Below are 11,546 nucleotides of genomic sequence, written 5' to 3' on the forward strand. Positions count from 1 at the left end.
TGTGTCTAACGACTGTATCAGCAAACGTCACACATCACTCAGCGTTCTCATATGCTACGAAAACCTGTTAACGTTAGCAAATCGTATGCCAGACTGTTGTCAGCCTCCCGTAGAAAAGGCCTAGCTCGATATCCATGCAAAGGCAAACCTATCTCTGTATGATCCCTCTAAAACGTCCTAAAATGAAGCCCGTCCGCAGGCCAAAACGTAAGTGTAGTTGTCTCATCTTTCTGTCGAAAAGGGGAATTTACACCTTATGCAACTTACACCACTTGAAAGAGGCAATGTGCGCAAAATTTCCTTGAACAGAGGACGCAGCGAAAAGAAATGAAAAATAGGTAGAACTGGCTTTTCTTTCCTTACCGAAATCCCAAGGCGCAGTGGTTTGCTATTTCAGCCCTCTTTCCCAGCACCTTTCGTGACGGAAACAGCGGTGTGGGCCTCAGCTTGATATCCATGACACTGTCTGCCAACTAACTCTCAATACCAGGCAATGATATCCCCTGACACTTATACTAATAACGCATTGCCAGGCGGGCGTGCAACGCAAAGAGTGCTGTCTGCTATTCGTCTGGTCTCCACAGCAACAGCGGCTTGCAGGCTTGAAGCTGGCAGTTTACTAGACTCCTCGCAATGTACTTTCCGCTAAACCAGAATAACCGTTGTTTCAGCGCCTCCTGATCGATGCTTCTTCCTTCGCGCTTTAAGATGTGTGTTACAGCGGGGCTATCGGCACTGAAACTGAGCGTGTACGTTCTTTCTGTAGTAATAATTTTATTCCAAAAGTGTAACCTTAAAGCACGCATACAAAGACTGCTGCGTACCCTATATGACAAAGTGGTGCATTTCCGGCTCATATTGGTAGAAGCCATGTGTATGCTATACAAGTGAGTAGTTATTTCCAATGATGAAATTTGAGTCAATCAACTCTGACAGTTAGAAGGCAAAGGAGCCAGGTGCCGATGCAGCGTTTCTGCTGGCTTGACGTCCTCCTGTTCGTTCTTTGTCACGTTGATAACGCATGCGCAATAAAAATGCACAAAAACGGAGCCGATAAATAGGGGTACACTTCTATTTCAGGACGACAAATATCTGGAGCTTCACGACGATGCCAGGCCGAAGACCCTACGGCAGAGTCGTTGACGGTGTGCTGAGGTGTCCTCTGGTCGACCCTGACATCTTCAGAAAGAGTCTCTCGTTCCGTGCCGCTAACGGCGACGTCGTGCAATATACTTACCCCAAAAGTGGATCCCACTGGATACAGTACATAATGCAGTTGATAATCAATGCTGGCCAACGCATAAGCAGCTACAGTGAACTCACACGCAACTTTCGTGTGATAGAGTATATGAACTGCACCAACTGGAACTCGGATCTACCCGTGAAACTATTCCTCACCCATCGACCACTTCAACGGGAGCCCATGAACAAAGCAGCCAAATACATATACATGGCTCGCAACCCATGGGACGTCTGCGTATCGCTCTACCGTATCTCGACAGAACTGTCCACTGGCACGTTTCAAGACAGCACCTTCGAAGAGTTCTTCGATGTTTTTATAGAAGGCGATCTCGGTTACGGGGACTACTTCGAACACGTTGCGTCAGGATACGCCTTGAAGAACGAGGCAAACGTCTTCTTTATAACATATGAAGAGCTTAAGAAGGATATCATGGACGTGGTACTCAGACTGGGCCACTTCCTTGGCGAGGGTTACGGTCAGACATTGGAAAGTGATCGACAAAAGCTTCAGAATGTGATTCAATGGTCGAAAGCAGAACACATGAGGAAGGCAATTGTGATCGACTTAAAGGGAAACCAGGTTCCTGAATGGGATGATCTGTTCAAGCGAAACAAGTTGCAGAGTAAACATGGCGTCGACGGAGACAAGAGCAAGTGCGCGTTGGTCAAAGACGCCAAGGTAGGAAGCTGGAAGGAGTGCTTCACGCCTGAGCTGCTTACTCGTTTCGAAAAGAAAATACAAGAGGAAGGCGATAAGGCCTCATTCATGGAGCTCTGGGCAGACATTCGAGCGGAGGCAATCGCGTTGTCCCGCGCCTCGAACTAGTATTCAATCATTATTTCTCCCTATCTCCAAAAAAATCATTCTAATTAGTCATTTTACTTTCATAAGCTAGCACATCACTGTATGTATCTCTCTGCTTAAGGGTGCAGCTGGTATAGAGACATAGTAGTCCATCTTTATATTCAACGTATATATACGTATATACCTCACAGATTTCTGTCTTTCAAAAAACATCCGTTTATTAAAACAATTCACACTGAAGCGCCTTTGGCGTCCACTGGCAGCAAAAGATAGTAACAAACAAAATTAACAAAGTGAGACAAATCTTGCTTCTATGTAAACAATTACCAATCAGCATAGGCCCTCTGCTACTGAACATATCAAGAACATGCACATCCACTCGTCCTAGAAATATCGAAGGAGCAAAATTGTGCAAACTATGTCTGACATACGTGAAACGACATAGCAAGCAACGACAAAAGCACTGAATGGAAAGAGCGAACATGTGCAATAAAGAGCACTCCTACTGCATATCGGAGTTATTTTTATTTCCAAAAGCAATGTTTCCTCTTATGTTAAAATTATTGACTTTAAGACATTCAAATTGTGTTGTGCAACCCACCCAAAGATGTCTGTCGCTCCATATCTCAGTGTTCACCCCCAGGTGCTTTGTTTGTTATTCTATATAAAAATATACTACAGATTTCTCTTAACCTCTATATGATTGCAGAAACAGTTCGTGATCGCTTTGCGAGGTATTCTTTGGGGTGTGCCCACAAAAATTGTGCGTCAAAAACAATCCTAGATACTCCACTTTTTAGAGAGACGCTAGTACATTTATAATTTCGGCAGGCATCCCTGTGCATATAGAGCTCGGATGGCACAACTTTCGTATCAAGACTGTAGAAGCAAATTTCGTTTTTTTTCTTGTTACGATAGATTAAACAGTTGTTAAATCACGCCATTACTTTAGAGACATCCTAAAGCATTGAGAACATGAGTTAGGCAGAGCAGAATAGTAGGTCTTAAAATTAACATGCAGAAAACCAAAGTAAGCTTCAACAGTCTCGCAAAGGAACAGCAGTTTACAATGGGTAGCGAGGGGCTGAAAGCGGTAAGGGGATACGTCTACCTAGGTCAGGTAGTGGCCGCAGATCCGGATCATGGGAGGGAAATAACTAGAAGAATAAAAGGGGGGGGGGGGTGCATTTGATAGGTTCTCTCAAATCATGATTGGCAGCTGGCCAATATCCCTCAAGACAAAAGTATACTACAGCTGTATCTTACCGGTACTCACCTGCGGGGCAGAAACATAGAGGCTAACGAAAAGGGTTCAGCTTAAGTTAAGGACAACGCAGTGAGCCATGGGAAAAAAAGAATGATGGATGTAACGTTAAGAGGCCGGAAACGGGCAGAGTGGGTGAGAGAACAAACGCGAGCTATTGATATGCTAGTCGAAATCAAGAGGAAGAAATGAGCTTAGGCAGGGAATGTAATGCGAAGGCAAGATAACCACTGGTCCTTAAGGTTAACGGACTGGATTCCTAGGGAAGGCAAGCGTAGAAGGGGGCGGCGGAAAATAGGTGGGTGATTATTATCGATTGCGTTCTTTGGACTCTGGAATGTTTCTAATTTAATAATATGAGTTTGTTTTTCAGGGTACCAGACAGTACTTGCGTATTTCAACGTTGACATTCTAAATGTTTTGCAAGCTGAAAGTTTGACATAACGATTGTCCTTTCTAACCTTCGTCTTTAAGAAAAGAAGCTTGCGTTGAACGCATCATCAGTCGTTTTCACCAAGCTTTTTCAATATCGGTAATTGTGACGAAAAGATAGTTTAGTTTAGTTAAGATATTGGTATCCTTTCTGATGAATGGTGTTGTTATATAGCAATGATAATTTTTTTTTACATTTTCTCGGACAGAGAATAGGGCGATCAGAGAAGACCTGAGTTAGCACGGCATCAATCTGCCTAACGAAAAAAGAATTAACCTTTCTCGCCGAACATGAGCGCTCTCGGAATAGCTCACCTAAGAGGTGTTTTTTTTTTTTTGGCATGCAGGGCCCCGAGTTCGTTTCAGCATGCATTTGTGCCTTTGTGCAGAGTTTCCTTTCATTCAACTGTCGTCAAATTTTAAGCCATGTTATTGCTGGCTTTTTGGTTTTTGTTTATGCGTGCTGTTATGCATTGAATTTTTAGGTCTGTTCAGCCGTGTTTTGTTGACGTTTTAGGTTTTATGCTAATGTGTTTAGCGTTTTTAGTACTTCTTCGTCATTCCGTTGTTTTTTGCAAAGCGCCTTTCCGTCACATTCTTTCTATTATATGTTTTTGATTCGTTTAGGTTTTGTCTGTTTCTTCCCGTCTTTTGCCTCATGTTTTATCCAGTTTATCATTTGCGAATGGGATGTTACACGTGCTGCTGTTCAGCATAGTGTGGTCGTCATGGTCTTTCAAATGCGCATTATCACGTTATCTTTCAAATGCGCGTCGACGTGCGTAACTGTTTTGGTTTTCTCTACTTTGAAGGGCGTGTTGCGTTGTATAAATACGCCGTAGTGGCAGCCAGATAATAAAGTTGAAAGTTGGCGCTTCTGCATGTGTGTGCTCTCCTGCTGCCGTCGTTACTTGATGCTGCGCCATTCTTTCCTTTAGCATGTCTGACTAACTTGCCCAATCTACCCCCTTCTTAGAAATTGTATGTTGTCATCCATACAAGAAAGCATTAGTTAATATGAGAAAAAATAATTCATTGTAAATGTGTAGTTTCAAGCCTTGTCGTAGGAACGAGTGGAATTTTGCCAACATTCCAACAGATTTCGATACTTTTGTTATAATATAATTAACATGGTTGTGGCATAACATCTTTTTGTGTAGGTATACCCCCAATATTATAATTGTGTTGCCGATTTCTATTGTCTCTGATCCTAACCTGATATTTAAATCTTACGGTATTTGGGATTTCTTGGGAGCAAGAACGACAGTCTTTGCTTTCTTAAAGTTAATTTCTAAAGAATTCGCGGCTCTACACTTATGCAGTCCTTGAAGGACGTTCTTGACCTGAGCCTCTAATAATTGGAAGTTACTGTTGCGAAATAAGAAGGTGGTGTCATCTGCGCATCGTATATGTTGCGGAATGTGGCTAACTGTAGCTTATGGTTTACGGTTTATGGAGGTTTAACTTCCCAAAGTGACTCAGGCTATGAGGGACACCTTAGTGAAGAGCTCCGGAAGTTTCGACCACATGGGATTTTTTAACGTGCTCTTACATCGCACAGTACACGGACCTCTGGAATTTCGCCTCCATCGAAATTCGACCGCCGCGGCCGGTATCGAACCCTCGTGTTTCAGGTCAGCTGCCGAGCGCCAAAACCACTGAGCCACCGCAGCGGCTACTAACTGTGGTGATGTCATTTACGTAAAAGTTGGACAGGAGAGGGCCAAGAATACCTCTCTGGTGTAAGCTGCATGATGACAACCTATCGTCTATTAGAACGCTGTGCATTCAGTGTTTAAGGTATGATGTTATAAGTGATAAAACTGTTCCTCTCACTCCATATAGTTGAATTTTTTTAGCAATATGTTTGATGATTAAGACGCTCAAATACTTTTGAGTAATCTATATAAATACTAACTTAACTACTATTTCGCTTTCTTTAAATGATTGTGGTAATATTTCGTTCTGTGTAAGTAGTGCTATCTTTGTTTATTTTGTTTTCCAAAAGCCAAATTTTGTCGATGTTAATAAGTCGTGCTTTTCGACAACCTTAATCATGCGAGTGTGAATTACTTTTCTAATCCTTTTGAAAATATCGGTAGCAACGAAAACAGACGATAGATAGAAAAACAGTGGCGGTCTCTACTTTAAAGACTATTACTACTTCGGGAATTTGCATCTTATCTGGGAAAACACTCGTGCAGAGAGCTAGATTGAAGACATGTGTAAGTTTTGGTAAAAACAAGTCTAGTGTGAACTTGATAGGTCTGAGCGGAAGGTTATCAGTGTCACATGTGGAGCTATTACGTAGAGAGATAAATGTTTAAAATATCTCACTTTCACATCAACGATAAAAAAGATACTGTTGGGATTTCTAGTCATAGTTGCCACTGCTTCCACACAATGAGTGCTGGTTCCTGATTAAAAAGGTGGTTGTTGAATTCTTCAGCCAGTTGTTGTCCCCGGACAGCTTCACCATTTAAAATAGTTCAAATCCACTCTGATTGGAAGCTTTTCGGTTAAGGAGCTCGTTTAACCTTTTCCACATGATTTATGATTTCATGTTATGCCCGATTTCAAAACAGTAGTGTATATATGCTGCTATTTTGGTCTCCGCAGCGTTGCGTTTGCTTTATATCTGTTTCTTGAATGCTTTCCAATCTACAGGGTCACGTGTGTTTAAAAATTTATTAAAAGTTTGTCTTTCTTTTTCATTATTTCTGACACTCCTTTGTAATCCACGGTTTGCGAGATTTTTGTTTGGTTTTTAAGGTAACAAGAGGAAATGACTGGAGTATGCTTCTAGTAGGATCCTCAAGAAATTATTATAGGCATCCTCAGATGATGACCAACTGTAAACTTGGCTCTAGTTCGTTTACGCTTGTTTAAAACGAAAAGTGTTAATTGTCGCCTCATTAATGCTTTGTATCTTTTTGGCGGGAAAGGCTAGGCTAGGGGTACATTTAGATGCCATCTTGTTAAGCATGAATACCAGCAAATGGTCGCTGATATTACATGAAAGTGCACCTGATGTAACTTCGTGTTCAGGTAAATTTGTTGCAAAAAATCTGAATCTCAAGCTGCTCGGCTTACTGTGCTGGGCTTACGCCCTTTGTTGAGCTGCCCCACCCTAGTTTTGCCAGTTTTTGTTCGCTTTCTATGAGCTACCACTAGTGCCACTAACCGTAATGAGCAAAATAGCCTAAATTTTCGGTTCTCCCGATGCTAAAAAGGCAGATGGTCAGCAGTTTTCAATTTTGCGGTTGACTAACTCTATGATGTTGAATATTTGAAAACCATTTTATCTCGATGCCTCATTCAAAACTAGCAAAATTATCTAATCTTAACCACAGTTTAAAGACCTTTTTTAACAAAATCGGTCCTTTCTTTACACTTTTGCACTAAGCGGGCTATTTCAGATGAATCATCGAAGTTCAAAACTATTTTCCCCAGCTTTCAATTTCTGGGCATTACAGGGTTACATAAAGCGCACAAAGCTGAAAAAGTATCATGTGACTACGAGCTACCCCGTCACGAAATCTGATCTCCTAAAAGCGCCCAAATTGAAGGGACCGGTTACACAAACCGCCGCTAATAAAGCGATGCCCTTCCACAGCGATCTTGACGCGCTCAGCGCGGAAACTGTTCTTAGGGTCACGACGCTGCCGAAAAAGATTCGAATACATTGTCGCCATTTCGCGGTATATCAAAAATGATTTCTCGTGGTCTAGAGGCTGCGTCTATGCTGCAGCATCGGGATTTTCAAGAAAAAATTTGCCCGCGCTCATATCGTAGCGTAGGCGATTGACAATCACCTGTCAGAGGTGATTGTTTGTCAACTGCGATTAAGAGCATGGATAAGGGAAGAGGAAATATAAACTCTCTTCCTTGAATAAATCCTGTTGAAAGTGCAGAGCTCGTCCTGTTCTGTTATTCGTCCGTGTTGCCATTTTTGCGCTCTCATTTCTTTCAGGAATTATTTAAATTTAACATGATATGTCATTTTGCACACCATTCGCTGAATTTGTTTAAGTCTTGTTGAAGAACATGCACACCTATCCCGTATTTTAAAAATTTCTTAGTAGAGTAATTAAGCGTCAGCGAATAGTCGGATTCGAGATTGGTCTTATTTAGCTGAAACGCCATGTGTATATACGCTATTTTCGCACTGCAATAGGTTTTTTCGGTCGTCCACGAGGAAAAACAGAGAGCATATTTAGCGACCGATGTAATAATACGACACTTATGAGGCGCTTTAAGAGAAACGGACCAATTCTCAGGTTATTACTTTGGGATAGATTCGAAAAAGATTTAAATGTGCGTAGACCGAGAAATAAACGATGAGAACAAGGAACGTTCCAGAATATCTGAGACAATTGTGTCTACTCCCGCACCGAAAAACATACGAGCGCACAGCAAACAACAGTGTTACAAAAAAGATAAAGAAACCGCAGCGACACTTAAAAAAAGAATAAAAACACTTAAAAAAAGAATAAAAATGAAGTTTCCTGAGGGGCCAACGCCCCGTATAATGGCGGTGCATTCAAAACAACGCCGCCAGCAATACGTCGCTTCCACTAACACTGAAAGGGAAATTGCGAAACGCAGCGGCAAGCAAGTGGCGCAAGGCAAATAGGTAAGGGCAATGCCATTTCGCGCCGCAATCTTTCCTCTGTCTGACGTTGGTTTTTCTGAATATTGCTGGCCGTTTCACCACCCTAAGCAGTTTCTCTTCTTTTCTGACCTGTGTTTACTTTTCTCGGTCCTTTTCTTTTCTTTTCTGCTGCCTGCTTTCATTTCTCTTTTCCCCTCTTTTTTTTCTTCCTTTCCTCATCACTTGCTCCTTTACTTTCTTTCTATTCTCACTTTCCGTTGCCGCTACGATATGCCTTATCTGCCTTGCAACAGCCTCCCCCCCACCACATCCTGTCCCCGCCCCTTTCTCTCTTTCTCTCTTCGCCTGCCTTTTAGTCGCGCTCCGCAGTAGCCTTGTTTTATGCCAGCTGTTGGCTGTAGTTGGAATGCTTCCAGTGCGAGCTCTTTGACGCCCGCGGCTCGCGACTTATGTTTTGTTTGGGCTGTCAGACAGACGACGCAACGTAGTGCCCTTGGTCCCTCGGCCTGCCCCGATCCCTGGATATTTGAACCGACACTCTGGCTTTGGTATGTTGTTTGTTTTCCCGTTTTTGGTGCGCTGCTTTTATGTAGTACTTTCCTGCCTTCTTTTTTTTTCAGCCTTCGCTACGTGTGAAATACAGGTTGCCCGTCAGACTTTGTCCAGTGTTCCGTTTTCTGCGTTGTATTTTTGTTCAGTCTGTTCACCTTTCACCAACAAACTTTTGAAACTGTAAAGCTAAAAAGCAGCCCAATGTTGCCATTTGCTAACAGCATTTTAATTTTCCTCGGGCTAACGAAAACGAACAAGATTTCAAAATTATATATGCTAAAATGCATATGACTGAAATACCGAGAAATGAGGATCCAGTACATTGTAGTGTGAATCATATTTATAGATTTCGCTCTTAGGAAAGTTTTTTCTTGCTCAGGAAGTTATTGGCAAAACATATGTGCAATTTCTCGCGAAAATTTGATACAGTTTGTGCCCAAATTTCCACGGTTGCGTAGCTCACGCTGAATACTCGTATGATGCAGGCTGTCAAGTGGAAAGTTGTACAAGTGCTGAGTAGATAACCAAAGGCTGTGATGGCTGCGTATTTTTACGGTGTTCATCTGCCTACTTTAGCACCTTTAGATACTTTGGAACTTGCCCGGAACTCATAACAGACACCGTCTATTACCCCCCCCCCCCCCTATTTATACCCTCCGTGACTTTCAAATATACTTAATGCATGCGTGGCTGCGCTGCGAAGATCAGTGAAAACTCGGCGCATGTTGCGTTTAGAATGTAAACCGCTGTAGTAATGCAAGGACGTTGTGCAATGGTCTAGAGACGTGTCAACAGAAACTGAAATAACCTAAGCACTTTCCCACCACAAATGCCTGCGTGCCTCTCGAAAACGGGGCATTGCTATCACTTCTAATGAGCGTGGTAGATACATAATCGAAAGCTCTAGTCATCGTAATCCTGGCGAAACGTAACGTTCCTGACAAGAAGTTTTCCTCCCCAGTTTTCACTTTACGTTTGCAAGCAAGCGTTTTTTTTTTTCCTGGGGGTTTATTTGCACGACGTAGTAACTATGGTCCTCCAGGTTTACACATCCGCTCGATAGCTTCCTCGTCCTTGCACTGTTCTCATTTTCTCGCGCATATGTTTTTTTTTTGTGGTAGATACCACCAGCGTCGTGTAAGAGGCGGACACAAATACAAAAAGTGTTTAAATTCCTGGGTCCAAATATAGGCGGATTTCTTAACGTTTCAAAGACGTGACTTCGCGCATTTTATCATCTGGCTTCTTCTCTACTAGCCTGCTAGTTTTTAAGGCAATAGCGTTAACAAACCCGTTACGCAGAAACCTTGATGTCGGCTTTGCTGGCGTCTGCCTTGCAAGCAATAAATAGGGTGGCGTAAAGTGGCTCAGGCAGCCAACTACGGAGCAGCAACCAATGTGGGCAAGCTAGATCACGTGTCCTTGTGGGGTCATCGCAACCTATCCACCTGTCTGTGAACGAAATAACCATCCTGGCCGGTGGAAGTTAAATTAAGGGTTGACTGCGGGAGGTTCCTCGGCAAGAGCAACTCGGGTCCCTCAAGACTCACCGATCGCCACGTGTAATCGCAGGGCGGCGGCGAATCCCTTAACTGCTCACCATTTCGGAAGGACTGGTATGAGTACGCCCAAGGACATTTGTATGAGAAGTTGAGAATGACCGACTCCGCATATATGGGCATTATATAAATTTATCGCGTCATGTCCTTAAGGCGGAGCTGAAGTATCCAATCCAATTTTTTTCTCTTCAAATTATAAATGTCTTCTTTGACACTGGTATTATGTATATTGTAGCGATAGCTACATAACGGCAGCATTTCGAGCCTTCAACGTGGCGGTGGCACGTGACCGTGGCGGCGGCACATGACGGAGGCAGCGCAGCCACGGCGTCCGCCACCGCCGCGTGGTTGGTCACGTGACCAGCCACGTGGTGCGGAGCAGCTGCTGCTGCCGGCGACGTGGTGCGGTGGCGAAACCGAGCTGCCACAGGTGTGCGCATGCGCCGTGTAAAGTGGGACGAAGATGAAGGAACGCCCGGCGAAACGGAGCGGCGAAAGACTGACTTTGCAATTCAACTAAGCAAGTTTCACTCGGCCAGCTGTAGCTATCGCGTCACTCCAGGTTTAACCAGAGCTAAACCACCGCCAATTTTTAAGTATAGATACGAAGGAAGGAGAAGCGCAGGAATCGTCTCACCATGGGTGGACACCTGAAGTACGATTGCATGGATGTCACGCAAGAGAGAAAAGGGGATAGAAAGGCAAGTGCAGATGCATACCACGATGCATACCACGATGTGCACCTCTGCATGCGCAACTCCTCGCTGTCGCTTGCACGTAGTAAGAAACTTAAGCTTAAAATACTTGCTAAGTTACGAAACTTGTGCGCAATGTACAAAAAACGTGACGCTCAGTAAACGTTCCGCAAGTACCGGCCTATCTTTTTCTGCGAATCGTTCTCTATTCTTTGTGTGTTTCTGGTGTGGTAATATACGCGGACGCAAGACTTGCACCGGGGCGAACTTCAACCAATAACATGCAAACGCGTGACATTTCATTTTCGTCTTCATTCTGCGGTCATGCTCGCACTGAACACGAGCTTAAATTGCTCGGTAGTTGGCTCATAATGCAGAGAAT

The 11,546-nt window shown here is 43.4% G+C and overlaps 1 protein-coding gene across 1 annotated transcript; it reads left to right on the forward strand.

The window, feature by feature from the left end:
• Positions 1-1,108: 1,108 nt before the first annotated feature.
• On the forward strand, positions 1,109-2,068 carry LOC144119920 (amine sulfotransferase-like). Its single transcript, XM_077652421.1, has one exon. It carries the CDS (start codon positions 1,109-1,111, stop codon positions 2,066-2,068), a length of 960 nt encoding a protein of 319 aa, XP_077508547.1.
• Positions 2,069-11,546: the final 9,478 nt, after the last annotated feature.

Source organism: Amblyomma americanum, chromosome 2, assembly GCF_052857255.1.
Source record: "Amblyomma americanum isolate KBUSLIRL-KWMA chromosome 2, ASM5285725v1, whole genome shotgun sequence".
Lineage (NCBI taxonomy): Eukaryota > Metazoa > Arthropoda > Arachnida > Ixodida > Ixodidae > Amblyomma > Amblyomma americanum.